This window comes from Cavia porcellus, unplaced genomic scaffold (genome assembly GCF_034190915.1).
Source record: "Cavia porcellus strain 051 isolate PalLab524CR breed Dunkin Hartley unplaced genomic scaffold, mCavPor4.1 scaffold_14, whole genome shotgun sequence".
Classification (NCBI taxonomy): domain Eukaryota; kingdom Metazoa; phylum Chordata; class Mammalia; order Rodentia; family Caviidae; genus Cavia; species Cavia porcellus.
The window spans coordinates 11,370,264-11,392,499 of NW_026947497.1; the positions used below are offsets into that span (position 1 = coordinate 11,370,264).

The 22,236-nt window shown below is 44.8% G+C and overlaps 1 protein-coding gene across 4 annotated transcripts in view; it reads left to right on the forward strand.

Annotated features, from left to right (window-relative positions):
- The window catches only part of Alpk1 (alpha kinase 1), a 131,832-nt gene that overhangs the window by 76,569 nt on the left and 33,027 nt on the right, over nucleotides 1-22,236 (forward strand). For 3 of the 4 annotated variants that reach the window (XM_023564345.2, XM_063260634.1, XM_063260633.1), the window contains 2 exons: nucleotides 1,901-2,080; nucleotides 5,357-5,511. In XM_023564345.2, coding sequence (XP_023420113.2) covers nucleotides 1,960-2,080; nucleotides 5,357-5,511 — 276 coding nt within the window. In that variant the 5' untranslated portion in view covers nucleotides 1,901-1,959. Of the gene's footprint in view, nucleotides 1-1,848; nucleotides 2,081-5,356; nucleotides 5,512-22,236 lie in introns of all 4 variants that reach the window. The other variant, XM_063260632.1, reaches the window with a different exon arrangement.

Consider the following 22,236-nt stretch of genomic DNA (forward strand, 5'->3'; position numbering starts at 1 on the left):
TGGCTTTTTAAATCCTTTACAGAAACAGAGCAGTTAAAATTTAACATCACATAAGGAAGATTACTTTTTGTCTGATTTTATTTTTTACTCTCAAATTACAATCATATATTTATGGTGCGCAAGGTGATGTTCCGATATAAGCACATGTTGCCAAATGGCTAAATCAAATTAATTGGCAAAAATATTACCTCAGGTACTTATTTTCATCTGTGAATACTAAATTGTTGTCATTAGCTGTCATCACCATGCTGTGATCAGATCTCTTAAACTCACCCTATCTAAGACTGGCATCCTTTGATCAGCATCTCTGTCACCTCACATTCTGAGCCTTAGGTCCTTGCCCTTCTGCTCTTTGCTTCTATAAATTTGACAAAAACTACTTTCTACCTTAACGTAGCACCAGTAAAACATTACTATAGGCCTGCAGACAAAAGGAGGATGTGCTATTAAAACAAAATGATGATGCTAGCTCTTCGTTATGTCCATGTTGTACCGTCTTTCTATTTGAAGTCTTTTGAAAAGGCAATCAGGAAGTTCTTTTTGCTTTGATTTAGGACTTGAAGAAAAATGAGCACCCAACTTGCAGGTAGCTTGCATCAAGCAATGTTGATTTTTACCTTCTCAACATCAACTGTATTCCTTGACCTCCGTATTAATCTCTTTAACCAATCTCTCCCTCTCTCAAGGAATGGTGAGAATGTGTTACCACTGTTCAGTGGCCTCTTGTGCACCTTAGTGTGCTGCTTGTCCATCTTCTTTGCTCACGGCATGTGCAAGGGATGAACACGTTCTCGTATAGTCCCGGCTGCAGCAACAGGAAAGTAAAATTCTGAACAGCACTTAGTTCTTTTCCTAGCTAGCCAGGCTATTGACCAACTTGAACACAAAACACTTCTTATACAGACTTAAGCACAAAAGGACACTGGAAACCATTTAGCCCAACAACCCAATTTGCCCAGAATTCATAGTTACATAGGAGACCTCTCAGATAGACATAGAGGCACACACCTGTAAGCCCAGCACTCTGGAAGGCAGAGGCAAAAGGGTTGCAAGCTGAAGCCCAGACTGGGAAACTTACCAGAATCTGTCTTAAAAGAAAAATTTTAAAAGGTCTGGGGACGTAGCTCAATGTTGAGGCCCTGGGTTCATTACCCAATACCAGAGACAGGCAGAAACAGAGGCAGAGAGACAATATGTCAACAGTTTGCATGTTAAATAGCAACCTAAGCCGACCCATACATCTGTATGGTAGGTCCACTCATATGATAGACCTAGGAAATTAGGCTTTCTGTTATATCATTTCTCTGTTTTACTTGGCAATGTGCCTACCAGTGAAGGGCTAAATTTGGCATCTGTCATAGCCTTTCTGGGTCTAAATTCTATCATGCAAACTGTCATGAAGCATTCTGCATGGGGAGCCGCCAGGGGCTTAGGGGAGTGGTTGGTACACTTCTCATTCACACGAGCCTGTCTGTGAATGTTAGTGCTATTAGCCAGATGCTGCCCATGCACATCCATAAAGGTGGAAGGTGCAAAGCTGTTGGGATCTGGAGGCGCTAAGGAGGACACAGAAAGTACATAAATCACAGGGCGGATTCATTTCATTTGGCTCTCGACCTCACTGTGGGTGACAGGGTCTGCACCAGAGCCCATCCCTTCTACACGTGATGCCTACGAGGTCCTGCCTGTCGAAACCAGGCCCTGGACTCATTTCACACCCTCCCCTAATAACGTCCTCAGGCTGTGATGTATTTTCATGTGTTCCTCCTATTATCCCTCCCTGCTTGAGTCTTACAGATAATTGATGATGCTTCAGTTAATCATCTTTCTCCCTCTTTTGTTCACCAGGTAGCTTGGCCTTCAAGAGGTTCCTTTATTAAGGATCGATGTCTTCTCCTAGGTAATTGATCACCACGGACCCAGGGACCCTTGGTTCATCATCAAGGGAGGGCAGTCATCATGAATAATCATAAAGCTGTTGCTGAGCTCCTGCAAGAGTGCGAGCAAGCACTGGACCAGCTCTTGGTGGCGCCACCAGATGTGTCCGAGGAGGACAAGAGGGAGGACCAGCGATGCCGAGGTGAGGATGGGAGACTTGCAGTGGAGTCAGCTGGCAGGCCGCTCCTCTGTCCCCTGCCTGGGTGACACGATCTCATCTCTGTCCTATTTTTCTTCTCCTGGCAGATGACCACCGAGAGATGGGGAGATTTCTAGGGCATGAATGCGACTGGGTTGCAGGCGGACAGACAGGGGTGGAAGCTCACTTTGTTGCAGTGAATTGCTGTCAGTTCTAATTTCAGGCTTCAGTAAACATGAGGCTACAAGAAACAGTTTAGTTCAACAGGAACAAAGAGTCTGAGTTGGCCGGTGCCTGAAAATTTCAATTATTAAAAAATGGAGGCAACTTCTCAATGGTGGCACATACTTTTTTTCCCAAGTAGGGATTTTGTGCCTCATCAATTTCCATAGACTTCGACACTTGCCGTAGCTATGTCATCTCCCTGGTGCAGTGGCTCTCCTCTGCATCACCCATGCACCCTCGTGCTATTTTCTGAAATAAGTTCCTCATCCAACAAGCCTGGCATCATGGAGACCAGCACTGAGGAGTCTGGCTCTGCTCCTTTCAGAGTCTGGACATGCACAGTGTCAGCCAGTCATGGATGAGGATGTTTCAGTTGCAAAGTCTGAAAAGTTAAAAATAACTTTTATTTCTCCTCTAACTGGTTTTGAGAGAGAAACACTATATATATGCATCACTGAAATATTGTTGCTCTATTAGTCTATCTCTTTTATGTGTTTTAAATATTTCTCTTCATGTTTGTAACATTCTGCCATTTGATACAAAAATAAGATCCATCTGTGGATTACTGACTTCTTGTCCTCTGTTCATTATGCACAGGGAGAGGCTCTGTGAAGGGCTTTGTCTCTCCTTAGCTATAGGCACACGCATTTTTCAAGCATTCTTCTTTTTTTGTACCAAGGATCGAACTCATGACCTTGCGCTTGCTAGCCAAGCACTTATGCTGCTGAGCTAAATCCTCAGTACCTAGAACACACATTTTTACAGACACTTGCAGATGTTGGCGGGAGTCATGATTATCTGTAACCTTTTCATTTTCAGTCCTTTGGAAATGAAATCACACATTCCCCACCGCATTCAGTCCATTCCCCACCCGCATCTGCAAGCTTCTTTTCTGCACCAGCTGGATGCCCCAGTGCAGGAGTGGCTTGCCAGACTCACATGTATGTCACTCTGCTGGTCATGATCTAGCAGGACCTTGTAGGTGGTGCAAAAGAGGCAAAAGTGAGTTGTGAAGAATAAGCTTCTCTGCTACCATGAAGAAACTTGAGAAGAGTAAACTGCTCCATCCAAAGCATGATGCAGTTCTCTGAATCCAGAAATCACTTTTCTGTTGTCCAGTGGTTGCTCATGTTTATGCAGAGTCAGTCTCCAGATAATTCACCAAAGCAGGACGCTTCGGAGGCGGAAACAGGGCACCATGGATGAGAGCACCAGGTCACATAGGATGCCCCAAGCAAGCGGGCATCCTGCCCTGAACTGTTTAGAAATGCCCTGGAAGGAATTTTCTCTGTATCCTGGATACATCACTGGAAGGTGACATTGTGTCAGTGGCAGGAAGACAGCTGAGTGGCTCTGGCAGAAAATGACCACATCCGTCCCTGACTCCCAAGATCAACTCCCTGTGGGGTGTGCTGCTGTAAATCATCCACAGTAACCAGCTGACATGGCCCGTAAACTATTCCCTCAGTGCCAAGGAGCAACAGCCTTCCCTCAATGCCTAGTCCACGGAAAGCTGCGGAGGACCAAGACACAGTTAGATTCTTCTTCCTTCTCTTCTTTCAGTTTTGGTTCTCCCTGTCATATCTGTTTTGCTCTATTTAGCATGTCTCATATAGACACCAAGACTGATTTTCACCGGGGGTGAAAAGGAGTGAGACGTGAGACATGGTACTCGTCTTCAGGACATTTCCAGCCCAGTGAGCCGAACATGTAACTATGTAAGAGTAGGATGCAGGCTGGGAGGAGTGTGCACCTGAGGCCATGGAGAGGAGTGGCAGTATTTGGGCCCGATGCTGCTGTGGCGCGTCTGGGTGCACCAAGACTTTGGGCAGGTGCAGGACAATCATTCAGAACAGGATGTGCAGAACTAAAGCACAGAAGAGTCTGATGCAAGGCAATAGCCAGGTCCACCTTGTTTCTAGGGGAAAAAGATCAACAGTATGGAAGATGGAGCAGATGGAGTGAGTTTGGAAGCAGAACTCAGGCAAAACATACCAGAAACAGAATCTTAGGAACCCTAGGATTTGACAACCAGATACATTCAAGAGAGAGGGAAAAAAATATCTAGGCTGGCTCTGGCATTGCAGACCTAGACAGTGCAGTGAATTTTATTTCCATTCATCAAAATATATAAGCAGACTTAGAAAAGATGAATGTAGTCACAGACATGTTCAGAAATCCAGAGCTGGTGATTGTGTACCCGTGGCTGTAGCCCCTTATTCCGACACCTATGCTCAGAACACTCTCAGCATTCAGACTTCTCTTGTGGGGAGGGTGTCTTGGTGTGTGTACTGTGTGTTGCTTTCATAGGGCAACGTCTAAAGGGAACCTTAAAATTTTTTTACAAACGTTTGCGATAATTTCACTAAGTTGCATCATCAGAACTCTAATAGCCCTTGTCAATTCAAATCTGGTTTGGGTATCAAATATAGGAAAAACCATCCTGTCTCCAAAGCTTGGAGGTTTCTGAAGTTTGGATGGAAGACCTCGGCCAGGTCTAAGTAGGTGTGGTGCTCACTGAGCGATGCCGCGGTTCCAACAGGCCATGTAAGGTGAGTCGTGCCCTGCACGGCTCACTTGTGTTTCTTTGCGTTTGTTGTCTGTGTCTAAGTGCCATCCACAGTGAAAGGATGGGGTGAGTCCTCTAGAGAAGTAAAACTGGGTTGAACAAATTGACTGTTGACATGAGCCAGCTGCCACCAGCCCAACATGCCATTCCTTTCCCGTCCCTTTCTCGTTTTACAGGGAAACTAATATTTCCTTCATTCCTGCCTCTGATTCTTCATGCAGGGATAGTCACTGAAGTACCTTCCTTCCTGCTAAAAACCTTTCTCAATGCCTGACTACCCCAATTTACCTGGAGGGTAGAGCAGACCAAGGCCACCCCTGACAGATAGCCCCGTGCTATTGTTCTTTGGGTCACAGCCAGCGGCTTAGGGCAGCAGGCCAAGGTGGAGCTGCCCTGTTTGCTGTGAGGCCGTTCATCATAATGCAAGGGGCTCGGCTGCCTTTTCTTCCACAGAGATTTCCTTACCTGAACCCTGACCTTTGCAGCTTCACTCTCCAGAGAGTTAAGAACCCTGATCCAGGAGGCAAAGGAAATGAAGTGGCCCTTCGTGCCTGAAAAGTGGCAGTACAAACAAGCCCTGAGCCCAGAGGACAAAACCAACCTGCAGGATGTGATTGGCGCTGCGCTGCACCAGTTGCTGGTAGGAAGAGCCACCCCGCCTGTCCCCTGACACCCCTGGGGAGGGGCTTAGCCTCTAAATGGTCTCAGATTAAATTTCCCTGAAGCACAAGACAGCCCCTACTGTCATGGGCAGCATTGCCACGCAGACTGATGGGAAATCGCTGTCCCATATGATCTGGTGTTGGAAACCCAAGTCTGAGGAAAGTGAAGAGAGGTGCTCAGTGGGTGCAACATAAACCCAACATAAACACAAACATACCCTTGGTGAGCCACAGAAGTCATGTTGACCCCACCATGCCTGGTAACATTTGCATTTTGAAATTCCATTTTCTAAAAGTTGGGTGTCTTAAAAGAATCAATTCACCACCATTTTACCAACACAACTTCTCCTCTAAACCCCTGGGTTGGTCTGTCCCTTCCCAGGTCCTGTTCCTGCCCCAACAGCTCACAGGCTGTTTAGGAGGCCTCAAGTTCAAGCCCTTGGCTGGCTGATTCCTCACTCAGCAAAGGGTAATCTAACTGACAGCTCACCCCCATAGGAGAGAGCCCAGAACAGCCAGCAGAAGAACCAGGTGGGCGGGGGCTCAGGTTCTGGGGTGTCGCAAGGAGAGCCTTTCCCTTTTGATGACAATGCTGCCTGCCCACATTCTCTCAGCATGCCAAGGGAGCCTCCTGGCTTACGTGAATTTTTCTTACATAAAAATGGGTTTGTCAGAAGCTGAGGCATGAAAACAATGACCTAAATGTTTGCTTTATTGGTTTACATGCACTTGTGTTTGGGAGTCATCCCAAAATAACTGTATAGGCACTATCTTTGTTGAAGCAAAAATCTAGGAAAGACTCCTTAGCCTCTAGGCACACAGTAGTATCTTAGGCACTTGATAGCAGTAGTGAAACCTCCATCTCTCTTATCCCCCCAAAAATGAACATAAGACCGCCTGGGGATTACAGCAAAAGGCAAAAGTGAGTACTTGGAAAGAATGCAGTGTGTAGCAGAGGTCTTAGAGTGGTGGGTATTAGTTGAGGAATAGAGTGTAATGGTGCACGCTTATAATCCAGCACTTAGAGGCTGAGGCAAGGGGATTGTGGGCTCACGGTCTCAATCTGATCCTGTCTAAAGAAAAAAATAAAACAAAAAACTGACAGTAAAAACCCAAAGAAAAACAGAACAGGAGAAACAGAATGAAATAATTATATTTTGCATATTGAGTTTACAAAATGTGTGCATTTGCATTATGTCGTTTGAGTATCCAGCAGCCCTGTGTGATGATTGCCATTGTCACCCTCCTTTTACACACGAGGAGATTAGAGTGCAGAGGACACCTTTGCCCTGGGAACAGGCACAGAGACAGCAGTGCTGACTCGGCCTCTCCATCTGCCGTCAGCAGAGCTCCTGTGCCACTGGGAGTCCTGGAAACGTGGCGCACATGACAGAAACACTGAGCGTGCAGTTTTCTTGATTTTGGTTCATTTGAAGTGAAGAGCTGTCTCTGACCAGGGTTTCACCCTGTATGGAGCAGGGCCTCTCTGAAGCACCGGCCCCTGCGTTGAGACTTTCCTGCAACAGTGTCAGCAGCGGCAACACTTGCGGTCTTGGTGGAAGTTCAGATTCTTAGGGCCTGTCAGCTGCTCCCGGAGGGCAAGGCAGGAGCAGAGGCTGGACCGAGGGCAAGGGGAGAGTCAGAAACCATGGCAGAGGACTCGGAGACCCGCAGTGGGAAACGGAGCCTGGGGCATCTGTGAGTGGGCATGAGTCAGGAGGCCAATGCTCGTGGACAGCCACTGAGCCCTCCCCACCCGTGCACCCCGCAACAGAGCCATGGGGCAGTGGGCTCAGGCCGTGAAAGAAGCCTGTGGCTGCCCACAGGGTCACTTGGTAGCCATCCTTAGAATCAGGCCTCTGGGCCTATGCTAGTGCGCAGGGTGTTTACTCTCAGAGCTTTTTGAACTCCGAGTCGCCCTAGAAAGCTCTAAATTAAGCAGCCGTACCCCTGAGGACTGTTGGGAGCCTTCCCGTGGTGCCCACCCCAAGCACACAATGGTGGCCCACGCTGTTTCGTAAATACAGAGAACTATCAGCGGGTGCTTCTCCCCAGCTCTGCCTGCTTTTAACAGCCCCACTTGTTAAACACAGCCTGAGTAAATTCTGGACTTTTTCTTTTTTTGTCCCAGTATAATTTAGTTTCAGTCTGCAGGTTCACTGAAACTGGATGGTCGCGTTCTAATAAGGGATGAAATGTGAGAGTCCATTCTTCCATAAAAAGGTAGCTAAAGACCCCTGAGTTTGTCTTTTCAGTTCTTACATTTGCTTGCAGTTCATTATTTCTGTGCTTTTTTTTAACCTTGGAGTGAATCTTTCCCATAAAAGTTTCCTGTCCATGTTTAAAATGAGCACCACGGAGTTTGCACACGTCATTGTTCAGTTAATTCCACAAGTAGCACACCAAAGCCAAAACCACTTAAGAAAAATCGAGTCTTTGCCTCAGTCCCTGAGCCGTGACGTGAGGGGCATTTGGAACTTACTCTCCGGGCTGAACTTAATCTCGAAAACTGTTCCAGTTTCCACTTTGCCTGTGCCACTCCCTCCCCTCTCCTGCCCTCTCCCACCCTCCTCCCCCAGCCTCGTCCCCAGTCCTTTCTCCTTTGCTGTGTGGCCACAGACAGAAATTTATGGCAGGGGCCAACCTCCTTTACACTCCACACAAAGCTGGCTGACTTAAGAGGGTTTGTCCTCGGTCTCCCAGAAAAAACACCTGCAGGCTGCTCCCTGAGGGAGCCGGGGAGATGGGAGATTAATGTGGCTGTAATAGCTGGGCAGTGTTTTGGGTATTATGCCCTCACCCCAGGTAGACGGGTCTTTTCCACGATGATACCAATTATTTATTGCTGAAACATCTGTTGATAACTGCAGCTGCCCTTGTGAAACAAAGCATATCACGGGGTCACAGGCGATAGGGACCTAAAATCCTACCGCATGCTAGTTCAGGTCTATTCAGCAACCCCCTGGGGTCCCTGGGCTACCATCATCTTTAATGTCTCATCGTGCCATGGAAAATACTTTGTAAACACCGCACTGCCCGGTCCGCAGGCTTTGAAGTATTATTTCATCTTCATTGGTAATTTATATTCCAGTGCCATTGTGCTGTGGGAAAAAGAGGGGGTCCTTTTTTGTTTTCCATTTAATTGTATATCGCCTGACACTTTGACCTGTATTATTAGTATTAGTCCCCAAAAGGATTTTCTCCCTCTCTTATTTAAAAATAAAATTTCAAGGGAAAGCAAGAGCTTTTTCAGCTCTTTTCACGCAAAACAATGTTTACACTCAGAGAGATGAAAAGGCAGAGCAACTTTTTTCAAGTGCTGGGGAAGGGTATTTCAGTCGGTGAAAGAGAACAGTGAGGCCCTTAGAAATATCCTTCAGCAGGACCTTTGATGGATTTCTGAAGAGTGTTGCAGGCGGTTAGCGCCACTGGCCGCAGACTCCAGGCGAGGGACACAGCAGACAGCGCAAACCTGCAAGCTGCCTCAGGCCTGGGCGCCAGGCTCCAGGGCTCTGGGGTACCCTAATGCCAGATTTGGGATTTTTTTCTTCTTTTCAGTAACTTTCATTCTGCTAAAAGGAGCAGTTGCTACACAGTCAAAAGGAAAGGAAAATGAGAGGGAAGCTGTGCCTGCCTTGTGTGTGTGGCAGCAGGGTGGGTGCTCACTCCGAGGTGCCCTGCACAGGGCCGGGGTCCTTGAACTGGCCAATGCTGGCCCCCCAACCCCTGCCCAGAATAGGCCCGGCCCATGTGGCCCTGGCTTTGTCATCTCTCTGGGAGGTGCAGGCCAACCTTTATGATTTGGCTCTGGAGCGCAGTCTGAAGGAACAGAAGAGGCTCCAGATGAGGATGTGTTTTTAATTTTCTTTTCCACTCTTGATGATGGAAAATCCAGTCACCTTTATGGGACAAATATTCCTGTGTTCTCTAGGAGCCATATGGAGAGAGATTTCAAGCAATTAAATATTTAGTTTCCTCTGCTAGCTTGTATGAAAAAATAACTCTGTGGCTAAATCAAGTTTACGTTTAGCTTCCAAACAGCATTTTTGGTAAACTGTCTCTTCAGATGCCCTTAATTCTTTTAACTTTGTATTTTTATTTTTGAACTAAGTACACTAAAGGGGCCTAAGCTTGCTGAAATACACTTGTAATCCCAGCACTTTGGAAGGCTGAGGCAGGAAGACGGCAAGTTCAAGCCCCATCTGGGCAATTCCATGAGACTCTTTCAGAGTGAAGGCCCTGGGTTCCACAGTCTCCAGTAACACACATGCACACATACACATGCAGACACGACTATTAAAAAGGCAAGAATCAGAACATAAATACAGCAGTGTCATTGCAAGATTTGCAAAAAATGCTTGCTTATTTGTTTATGATATCAGGGATCGAGCTCACAACTTCATGCTGCCCAGGCAGGTGCTTGTGCCACTGAGCTAAACCTATAGCCCAGAAAATGCTTTTTTAAATGTCTAGTTTCATTGACTTGGGAGCTGAGAAGGTATAGAAAAGTCTCCAGCAAAAGAAATCACTCTATGAATTTATTAGAAAAGGAAAGGTCAAGTCAGAAAAAGACAGCTACGCGGCAGGGACTGGGGCAGAGGCTGAGCCTGCGGTGGGACGGAGGGGCAGGGTCTCCCTCGTGGACGCTGCTGGCCAGGAGACGCTCGCTTCTCAGAGAAAGAACATGCTGTGAGCCAGGGTCCCCAGGTTAGGATGCTCTCCACAGCTGATTTCATCAAACAGAAAAACATTCCTTTGGGACTTTTGTAACTGAAGCTGTTTCATCAGTATAAAAAACTAAAAAGAAAGTAAACTAAGTATTCATTCACCCATTCAGCACAATCTCCCTGCAGGTCCTCACATGCCAAACACTTGTGCCGCCCTGGAAAGTGTTCTGTAGGGAGGAAGAGAGGCAGACCTTGCCAGAAACCTGCTCTTCAAATCGTTCCTTCCAGCTACTGCCTGATGTGGGACAGGGCTGAGTTGTGTTCTTCCAGTCTTCACAGCTCTTCTGTTTAAATTATCCCAAGTTTGCAGTACACACTGTGTATATTTCTTGTGGAATTGTGTATATAAACATCACATCTTATATCCTTTTCTCACTGCCTTCCCTCTATCCCTTCACTCCTTTGAGAAAGATGTCTCCCTACTTCATAAACTTATCTTTTATTTCTCTATTTTTATTCTGAGTTTCTCATGTGATGTTTAAGCTTGTGTGTCTGGTTTATCTCACATTATGGTCTCCAAGTGTCTCCATTTTCCTAAGAATGACTCAAGCTTATCCTTCTTTATGACAGAGTAGTATTCCATAGTGTGCAAATACCACATTTTCTTTTCAATTCATCTGTTCGTTGATAGACATATAGGCTGCTTCCAAGATTTAGCTATTATGAACTGTGTTACAATAGACAAGGGAATGTCTGGAGCACTGTAATATTATATCTTTAAATCTTTTGAAAAGACACCTAGAAGAAGACTAGGTGAGTCCTATGGAATTGGCAGTTTTAGTTTTTTTGAAGAGTCTCAATACTAAATTCATAGTGGCTGTACTAGTTTACATTCCCACCAACAATGGAGAAGGGTTCTTTTTTTTCCCTGTAGCCCTTCCAGCGTTTCTTACTATTTGATTCCTTGCTGACAGCCATTTCTCTAGGGCACTGTTTTAATTTGTATTCCTCAGGTGACCAGCAGTGTCAAGCACTTCTTTAGTATTTAAGAGCCATTTACACTTCATCTGGGAAGCATCTATTTATTTGGCTTTCCCACTTTCAATTGCATCTTTGATTTGGGGAGTCTGTTTTTTGGTTCTTTATATATTCTAGATATTAGTCCTGTGAGAAATCACTGGAAAAATTTTGTACATTATTGTTTCACACTGTGGTTGTCTCTTTCGCTGTGTAGAAGTTTTTTAATTTCCTGTGATACAGTTTGTTGATTCTTGGAACCATTTCCTATGCACCCAGGGCTCTATTCTGGAATGTATCCTTGCCTACAATTAGGACTTCAACAATTTTACCTATCTTGTCTTCCAGCAGGTTATGTTTCTGGTTTAACACTTAGTTCTTTGATCCATTTTAGAACACAGTGAGAGATGTGGGCCTAGACTCAGTCTTTTGCATGTGAACAGCCAGTTTTCCCAGCATCATTTATAAAACAGGCCATCCTTCCTCCAGTGTGTGTTTTGGCCCCTTTGTCAAAGGTCAAATAGTTGAATGTACTCGAGTTCTTTCTGAGTCCTCTGTTCTGTCCATTGTCCTCATGTCTAGTTTTGTATCAGTACCGTGCAGTTTTTATGTACTAGCTGTGTAACATAACTTCAGGATTGCGGTGGCTCCTGCGCTGCTTTGCAGCTCAGGATTGCTTTTGAGGCTTTGGGTCTCTTCTGGCTCTGTATGAATTTTAGGACTGTTTTCAGTGGAACTAAGTTAAATCTGTATATCAACTTTGGAAGCATAATTGACTATATTGCTTCTGCCTATCCAGCAATTTTTATAACTCTTAAGATGTTATTTTTCTTGTTATAATTTTAAAAAGTAATGCTCTGAGAAAGTAAATAATTTGTTAAAGTTCATAACTGAGCTCTCTCTCTCTCTCCCTCTCTCTCTCTCTCCCTCTCTCTCTCTCTGTCTCTCTGTCTCTCTCTCTGTCTCTCTGTCTCTCTCTCTGTCTCTCTCTGTCTCTGTCTGTCTGTCTGCTCTCTCTCTCTCTCTCTCTCTCTCTCTGTCTCTCTCTCTCCAGTAGTCTCTGTCCCTTGTACACAGGGCAGTCTTTAGGGTTGTGCTAGGTACCCACAGTCATTGGACCCCAGCAGGCCCTGACTCTTGCCCTCACACATTCCCAGACCTCCCACCATTTCCCAGAACTGAAAACTGAACTATGAGAACAGAAAAAATTTCTACTCCAATCAAGTGACTAGAATCTAAAGTTGCAAAACTTGTGAAATAGTTTCAGTAGATTCTCTACCGAGGTCAGAACACCAAGAGAACTGGAAAATTCAGAGTAAGATGGAGAGTCTGCATTCTGCAAAGCTTGCCTAGAATGTGCGAGGCCCTGGGTTCAATCTCCACCACTGTGAGCAAAATAAAATACATTGCAAAATACACAGAAGTATGGCAGAAAGGTGAGGTCCTTGTTAGGGGCCGAGCAAGCAGCACGGGGTGACCCATTGGGTGTGCAGTGGGCACTTGGGTTGTGGTTTCAGAAGACTCAGTTCATGGTCGGCAGGCTCCTAGGTAAAAACATCATGGCAGAAGAGTATGATGGGGCTCAGTTCATGGTGACCAGGAAGCAGAGCAGGAAATCAGCTCAAGCAAAAAAGTGGCCACAGGCCAGATACAGACCCTAGAGTCATGACCCCACCAGGCACACCCAGAAGTGTCTTTATACATCATCTGTATGGCTCCCAAGCCAATCAAGCTGACAAGTAAGCTTCAACACCACAGAGGTTATGATCATGTGTTCCTAAGGAATGGAAGCTATTTCAGGAAATGCCTTCAATTCTACCAGATAAAGAAATGAGACCATAACTGAAGAAGATAGTTTTATATGTTGACACTTAGGGAGCACACTAAACTACTGAAAGAAAAGCAGTCACAAGAAGGCCAGTGTGAAGATTAGGCTTGAAAGAAGTGGAAAGAGGGAGTAGATGGGGAAGATGTTGCACAGGCTATATGCGGACATGGGCGGGACGAGGCTGGTGGTTCTCCTGCTCCCACATAGTCATAGACTTGCACACTGCCCAGAAAGGAAGGATTCTTCCGATGTGCTGCAAGGCTGGTCCTCGTGATCACCTCAGCTGATGCAGTGTGATCAGAAGGGACATGTTCTGTCCCCAGAAGTTTTCTTTCATCTCATGAGCAAGATGGGGTCACTTCCTCTGCCCATGTCCTGGAAAGGACAAGACACGGGGACAGGGTGTCATTATAGCCAAATTCAGCCCATATGAAATGTGGACACAGCTAAAACTCTGCCCTGCAAGACAGTACAGTTCTGGATTGCTGCAGTCTTACTGTGTGGTTCAGGTGTTACAGGTAATGCCTCAGTTACCCAAATTGAGACCTATAAATCATCTTTTGGCTCTCTCACCAACCCCTCATATCTCATCAGTCACCAAGCCCTACTAATCGCCCTCCTAAACACCTCTCAGAAGCATCTTTCTTTCCCCAGTCTGACTATACTTCTACAGCTTGAGACCCAACATCACATCCATAGATTGTGTTCAACTCCCCTTCCAACCAGAATGGTGGCTGCTCCTCAGGACTCTGCCCAGGCTCAGGTATGGGCACATGTCCCTTTGATGAAGATGCTGTGGTGTGGGATCTGTGTCCTTGTTTTCCCCATGATGAGAGCTGTGGCCAGGCTGCATCAGGAGCCACCTCGACAAACAAGAGTAATGTCACTGCCCAAGTTTCCTGGTTTTATTGAGGAAGGCACAGAAACAAGAACATGGCCTGCATGTGTCTGGCATTGTTTGTATCGGTTTGAACCATGTGAAAATGTCACCTTTTGATATGGTTTGGGTCAAAACATGTCCCTGAGAAGGCTCATCTGTTCAGGGGAGTAGAATGTTACAGTTTAGATCCACAGTGTCCCCTGAAAGTCTCAAGGGAGGATCAGCTCTAACTTCATCATGGGTTAAACCCATTCACGACTTCATGACTTGATGGCGTTATTGGGAGGTGACAGAAACTTAGGAGGTGGAGCCTGGCTAAAGATTGGGATTGAATCCCATCCATGCTGGAGGTGCATCGTCTGCGTCTGCCTCCTTCTTCCACCACCCACCCTTCCATAGGCCACACAGCACTGGGACCAGCCAGCCCTAGACAGAGACCTTGGAAGCTGTGAGCCTAACCAATGTCTCGGTTACTTTGCTGAGACAAAGTACCTGACACCAAAGTGAAAGAGGGAGAAATTTATTCAGCTCGCAGTGTGTGGAGGTTTCAGCCCATAATCAGCTGGCTCCAAAGCAGGGTGGCATGGCAGAGAGGCAGCACTTCCAAGTGACAGAAGTGGGGCAGCAGAAGTGGGGAACAAGCCTCTTTTCCTCCCTTATATTGTAAGCAGGCTGTCAGCCTTAGGATGGGTGTAGCAGTCACACGGCACCAGTGTCTTCCTCTTGCAGGGACTCAGGATGTTTACAAAGTGGGGGAGGGGGGATCTGAGCCCCCTGCTGAGTCAGTTAAACTTCTCAGACTAACCCAATAAACAGCATCCTGGAGCACTAAGGGTGTGTCCTCTACACCCCAGGATGTACAGCTGCTTAGTTACTTAGCTAAGCTTCTAGACTTCTCAACTTGACACAGTGTCCCAACCATTACACTGAGAAATGTTGTTCTTTTGGTCACAACAATGAAAAGCTGACTGTCATAGCTTTGTGTGGCACCAAACATCTGATCCCAGCAATTTCTAATGATTTAACAGGGCATATTTTTCCCAACACAGGCAGAATTGATTTTGCTCACTTTGTAGATGTGATCCTCTGCAGTTTGGGGGATGGCCATGCCCCAAGCCACACCATGGGCCATGCCCCACGCCACAGCCTAGCGTGGCTGGGTCCTGATGCCCACTTCCTCAATGACCCTTCCCAGGCCACTGTTTCATCCTCAGTCGTCACCACTTGCCTCACAAAACAAACCAGAATAGCATTTTTAAGCTCAACAAAGTCACAGATTCTCAGAATTAATTCTCAGAATTAATTAGCCTTTTCTAGGATATGTTTCTGCAGCTCAAAGATTTGTCATTTTCCCCTGACAGACTCAGAATGAAGTACTTACTTGTATTTTTTAATTTACCACATTGATAAAAACTTTTGCACATGTGACTTTCTTTGTTTCTTGTTTTTATTTGTTTGAGATGGAGTTGCATTATGCTGCCCAAGGTGGTCTCCATCCCTTGAGCTCAAGTGATCCTCCCACTCCTGCTGCCGGGCTATGGGCTCACAGGCAGGCACCACACACAGCTCCATCAGTGAAAAATTTTCAGCAAGCCGAATGACACATTACACACACACACACACACACACACACACACACACACATATGTATGTGTGTACGTGCTTCTGTACTTAATTACATGCCTTCTATATGTGGGTTTAATATATCTACATGCATAGTATAATACAACATGCACACACTACATGTACACATATTTACCTAATTATATCCATTACTGCTTGTAATCTATGAAATAAAAATTTAAGAATAATGAAATAAAGGTTAAATGAATACATCTGTGCTTATTTACACATATGTATTTAAATATACGTATACATACTTATTTACTTATATACACGTACTTACTTAGATATAAGTATATATTTACATATACAATTATAGGTATGGGCTGTGCATTATACTATATAGATCTCTGTAGGATGCAAATTTAAGAATGAGATAAAGATTAAGTTAATGTTTTTAAATATCTTTTAAGTATGTGCTATTGGCATAAGAACCTTATTGTTCAGGTTGGCACTCTGGCTGAATAGGTTTAACTAGTTTTAAAATTCTTGCCGTAGCACGACACTGAAAATGTAGCTAGCACAAATTTCAGTACCTGCTTGGTGTTAATGGCTGTCACCATTGAAAAATGACATATCAAATAAATGTGGCCCAATAGAAATGGTCAGATGTGATTCCTAATCTGTCTACTCATATTTCAATAGAAATCATTCATTGAAAGGCAGCCTACAAATTTTCACCTTCTCTAGTAACAATTGCATATTTCTGCAAGTTCATCAGAAGATTTTATCATTTTAACAAAAAGTGTCAAATCTCATTCAAACTCTTCATTTTTAAGATTGGTAGGTAGGTTAAATTTTTACCCATTTGAGTCTTTTGTTTATTGACATTATTTTTAGTCCCAAAATCACAGTGAGGCAAACACTCAGTCCTCATTACGCGAAAGGTATTTTCAGAATGCCTATTTGACAGTGCACTGCTATCAATCATCTGTCATTGCAGAGAAGCCTGGCAGATTGTAACACTTGTCTTTTTATAAAAGAAAAATGTCTAAACCCTCTGCATTTGCTCACTATCAGAAACTTCACCTTGGGGCTTTTGCACTCTTTCCTTCCATCCTTACAAATGACCCCACAGGCTCTATCACTGGAGATGATACAACCTGTGGACTCACTTGCCCAGTATGGGTGGACTTACCCATAGGCCGAAGTGCTTGGCCCCAGGAGCAGCCGGTCAAGCCATTCTAAAGTATTAGGAGAGTGTGATTCCATTCTTGTTGGCAAATTTCAGCTAAAGTTCTTTGAATCTTCTTTCTAGTTTGAAATTTCAGAGGTTGCTAGCATGGAAGCAGCCTTTCAAAGGTTTCTCCAAATGAGTACAATCGCCTGCCCAGCATCGATATGCCAGACCTGCCACTGTACTGTCCTTTAATCTTCTCACTAATCAGTGCAGGTGTTATTATCTTAGTTACCAGATGGACACACTGGAATCTGAAAATTAAACAACTCACTCAGAATTACATAGTGGCCCCCTGCAGCCAAGCCCTGTTCTCCACACTTTCCCACAATGTCCCTGTGTGCAACTGATCTGATCAGCGCCAACGTTGGCTTCTTTTCAATGTATATGAGTAAGCAGCCACATTTGAAAGGCTTATCCACTCAGCTCTGGAACTGCTTGTATTTATGCACCATGAGACAACTGGGCCAAAATATGCTTCTCTGATGCTGATTGAATTCTTCCTACCATATGAGGAATAACCCTTCCCCCAGGCTCATGTGCGGGGTTGAGCCCTCTGCTCCGTCTGGGGCCACTGTCCAGCAGAACAGTGAAAGAGTCTGAGGTCAGACTCTTCTTTCCTCTGAGTAGCTTCCCCATTTGAGTCCTTTGACCAGAGGATTATGCCGACTTTTCTTCATTCATTGCATAAGGCCATCCCTTTAACTAATATGCTTAAAACCTGGATAGCTAGATGCCTTTATGTGTTAAATGACTTATTCCAAATACTGGTCAGTGGGCTGATTGACTCAGAATGACCTGGGGTGTGTGTGTGTGTGTGTGTGCACGAGCGTTTGAGAGTTGGGGGAGGCAACTCCCTAAAAATACAGATTGCCAAGTCCTGGATCCTAATTAAGAACCAAATATCACTGTCAACCAACCCTAATATGCAACCTGTCTGAAGAAGCATTGCTCTTCACCTTTTTTTTTTTGTACCAGGCATCAAACTCACGACCTCATGCTTGCCAGGCAGGCACTTATGCCACTGAGCTAAATGCCCAGCCCCTTTCACCTTCACTTTAATACCTGTTTGTCATTGCCAGGGTATGGCTCAGTGGAAGAGCACTTGCTAGCATGTGCAAGGCTCTGGGTTCAATCTCTGACACTGGAAAAAAAAAGACTTCACTACCATGTATGTCACTAATAATATATTCATAATTGAACTATATCTTCAGTAAATTTTGGAAACTAGTTATGAATCTTTTTTTTCCCTCTTGTAATTTGCTTTGAAAGTTATGAATCTTACATTGGCTCTTTCTACCCAAATGAAGACTACTTTGTGAAACAAACAACCTTTCCAGAAGTTGACACTTCCTAGTTTAGTAGTCAAGACTTCTTTTCAATGAGGTTTTATTAAAGCGAAGCCATGCCACACGGACTGAACACTGATTTCTGTGGGCTTATGTGAATGTGATGCTTGATTTATAAGACTGTTATGTGACAAGACAGTTCCATATATTTCTCTCAGGCCAACCAGCTGTTAAAATGCAAGCACAATTTTCTCCTGATCCTCTCATTGATAATTACCTTAGGAACAAATGAAGGGTCCTATGGATCACATGGCACACAGTTCTCTTTGTACAATTAATCTTCTACTCTTGGTAGAAGAAACGGTGACGATCTGGATTATGAGAGGAGGTGTGGTAGGGGTTTATGGAAATCAGGTTTGGGGACAGACGGCCAGAGTCGGAATTCCAGAGTTACCAGTACTGACTAACCTTCGGGTTTTCTACGCCTGTGATGCTAGTGACAACAGCATCTGCTTTATAGATCATGTGGAAGATAAAAGTCATGGACGACAAGGAGGAGTCAGCACAGTGCCTGGCACTCAGAGAGTGATGACAGTCAGTACTGCAGGTTGACAAAAGGACATGGTTTAGGGCCAGATGGAGTTGTTCCAGGCATGAGACAGGACAGATAGTTAAGATCCAGTAGACTAATTGAGCCTCTACTGGAATCTTGGTATGAGGTCATCAAACAATGACTATGATATATTCTCAAAAGTGTGGATTAATGCATCAAAGGGTGTAAACCGCTGAACATTCCAAGCTGTGCATTTATGAGTCAGTGTCCTGTGAATGCTTCCTGGACTGCCTGTGGGGTGAAGGCTGAGACTTCTCAGCCTGGACCTCTGGTTGTGAGAACACTATCCGTGTGTGCTGACTTCATTCCCGGGAAGTACATCATCCTGCCATCAGTTACGAGTTCTTCTGACTCCACCTTAGGTAACAAAGATTGCTGCCTTTTGATCTGGCTTCCTCCTCCTTTGTAGGGACATCTCCTTTGAGCTGGGGCAGGTGGCTGGGCCATGGAAGAAATTTCTTCCTCTGCAGAGACAGCTTCTTGGACTTAGAGCCAATGGGCTGACAGGTTAGAATCCTAAACTTGTGGACTGAATATTCAATTTTTATTTCCAGCTCTGATGCTAGTCTATTTTATATTTTCTACTTCACGTAGGCCATTTAAGCAGGAGTTTTTACCCTCAAAATGTTTATAGTTTAATAACACTATCTTGCCAGGGATTTAGCTCAGGAGCATAAGTGCAGGCCTGGCAAGCACTAGGTTGTGAGTTCAATCCCCAGTACCACACTATCTTGATTATTAATATATCTCCAGAGTTTATCTGATGCACTAGGAGATGCCCAGGAAAGTCTGAATGGATGGATGGATGGATGGATGGATGGATGAATGGATGGATGGATGAATGAATGAATGAATGAAATGACTTCCCATTTAATCATTTGCCAAATAGCATTAGCTGCAGGACAAAGCTTAGGTGCAAAGTTTCCCTTATTGGTGGAGCATTCCTAAGAGTTCTCCTCTGGTTTTGAGATTAAAGCTCACAGCCCCAGAGCAGTTAGTCCTGCTGTCAGCAAAGCATTATATCAACTGATAAGGACTTTGGTTTTGTTTGTATTTTACGGTTGTTTTTAATGGAGAGGCCCTCTATGAAAGTAAAGCTTTTCTATAGATTTATAGGTAAAAAAGAAGAGATGAGAACCCTAATTTCACAGGCTTCTGTAAAATTTCTTTGTACAATACAAATGATCATGATGTTGAAATAATGAATAAGCATTTTGGGACTCTTTGTCTAATGCTCAAACAATATGCTTTACAGTGAGCTATTTTAGAAAACAAAACTCTTTCCATCTCCCATGTTGCCTCTTTGATCTTCTGTAATTATGCATATATGATAAGAAACTATTATCTTAAAACTGAAAGATTATTGGGACAGCTCTATATAAGTAAAATAACCAGTGAGCCAAAAACTAGTTCATTTTTTTCCACAACTTCTTCTTAGTTTATTTTTAAGACATTGTTATGGCTTGTTTAAGTGCCCCCCCACCCCCCGCCAGCCTCATGCAGTCACAGAGGTGCTAAATCTAGCATTTGTGATTGGTTCATCCTGTAGCGCTGGGATTGGTGGTATGAATGCTGCATCCTTGGGGGGGGGGGTGCGGTGAGAGGCCGGCATACTATATAAGGGAAGGAAGTAGGTGTGCTTTTCCCTTTTTGTCCTTTTTGCTCTTTTTTTTTTTTTTTTTTTTTTTTTTTTTTTTTTTTTGTCTTTTTCGTTTTTATCGGTACCGGGGATCGAACCCACAACTGCCTGCTTACAAGGCAGGCGCTTATGCCACTGAGCTAAATCTCCAGCCCCCGTCCTTTTGGCTCTTGCTGTGTGCAGCCGCCATGAATGGCTGCCCCTCAGGTCGCCACTCTGTCTTGGAGCCAGCTGAGTATGGACTGAAACCTCCAAAAGCTGTGAGCTAATAAACCTTTCCTTCCTTCCTTTTGGGCTTCAGGTATTCTGTCTCAACCATGAGAGAAATTAACCAAGACAGACACTGAGGATGAAGTAGTTAGTAAAATCAAATACCTGGACGTTGAACTTCAAGTTAAATGAAAAACTTCCTGGGGGAAGGCAGGAAACAAATAAGAATCATAGAGAGAAAGAGATAGGCATAGCTATCATTATACATATATATATATGTCCCATGTTTTGTTTATGATGTTATCAGATAGCGATCTGATCTTAAAAATATATTTCATATGATGTTGATGATATGTATTTATATGTCTAATTAATTTGGGGTTAAACAGGACTATGAAGACAGACAAAGCAGAGTCACAGCCCCTCAAATGAGGGCCCGCATGTCCCGGAGGCATGGTCAGCAAGTGAAGGCTGGCGTGTCCGGGAGGCGTGGCCAGCTAGTGTGAGGCCTCTTCTCCAGGGTGCCTGCAAGCAGATCTTTGGGGAGGAGATGCACAGGTGGCCAAGGGAGCAGCTCTGCAGGTGAGGCCAATGCAGGGGCCAAGGTTAAAGCTGAGCCTTAAGTTGTGGAAGGCTCCTGGAAGACTGAGGAAGAGTGCACCAAGATGAGGAGAAAACAGGCCAAAGAAGGAGCACGGAGACCCGTGGGCCATGGTAACAGACGCAAGCTCTGCTGTGAAGGTGCTGGAAAGTCAGTCTCCACTCAAGAGCAGGGACTTGATGTTATTCCCCTCACGTGTTCCAAAGGTCGCTGTGTCACTGTGTGAGGAAGAAACTAGGCAAGGGGACGCAGATAGCAAGAGCAAAGCTTTCAGTTAGGAGGCTGCTTGCTGCTCACACCCCGAGAGCCCACATCACACCCACACTGGGCTGTGTGGCCCATTCCCCACCCAAAGCCATGTGTCCCAAAGGAGACTCAGGTGCATTTAAATTTGGTATTTATGGGCTGTGGGGCAGTTTGTTTAGTGTAACGAGAGAGGAGGAGAGGCCTCAGACCCAGGGCCTTCAGCATTCTGGGGCAGGGAGCAGAGAGTGAGCCAGCAAAGCACAGTAAGAAAAGTCTCCAGTGAAATAGAGACAAAGCCAGGCACATGTGCCATGTGGGAAGCCACGTGAAAAATAAAGGAGAAACTGATTGGCTTAAACAACGAGTTTGGGTGAGATGAGGATTCCTATAGGGTCGCTGACTTTGTAAATGTTTGCAACCTAGAAAAACTAGTTCTGTGGAGAATATGGTTACAGAATTAACAGTGTAAGTGAGAAAAAGAAGGCATTGGATTTAGACAACTCTTTTGCACTTAGCTATAAAGGGTAGAAAAAAAGGACAGGAGTTGAAAGATGTGTGGCCAAGAAATTTCTAAGATAGAGAATAAATAATACAGCACACATGTATGTTGATAAGAACCACCCAGGAGAGATGGGGAAATCCATCATGCTGGAGAGAAAGGAGATGTTTGCGGCCGCCATGCAATGAAGGGTCTGAACTGAGTGGGTATGGAAGTGAGAGGTTGCCCTTGGTAGACAGTAGGGACAGAAGAATACATGGGTTCTAGTGCAGAAGAGTTGGTAGCTTGGAGTAAAAAAATAAGGCCTATTTTCTGGTTGCCTCTCATAGGGAAAGGAGGAACCAGATCATCTGCTGAGCATTAGGAGGAGGTGATTGCTGTTGGACAGCTTGAGAGAGAGGTGGGAAGGAGGCT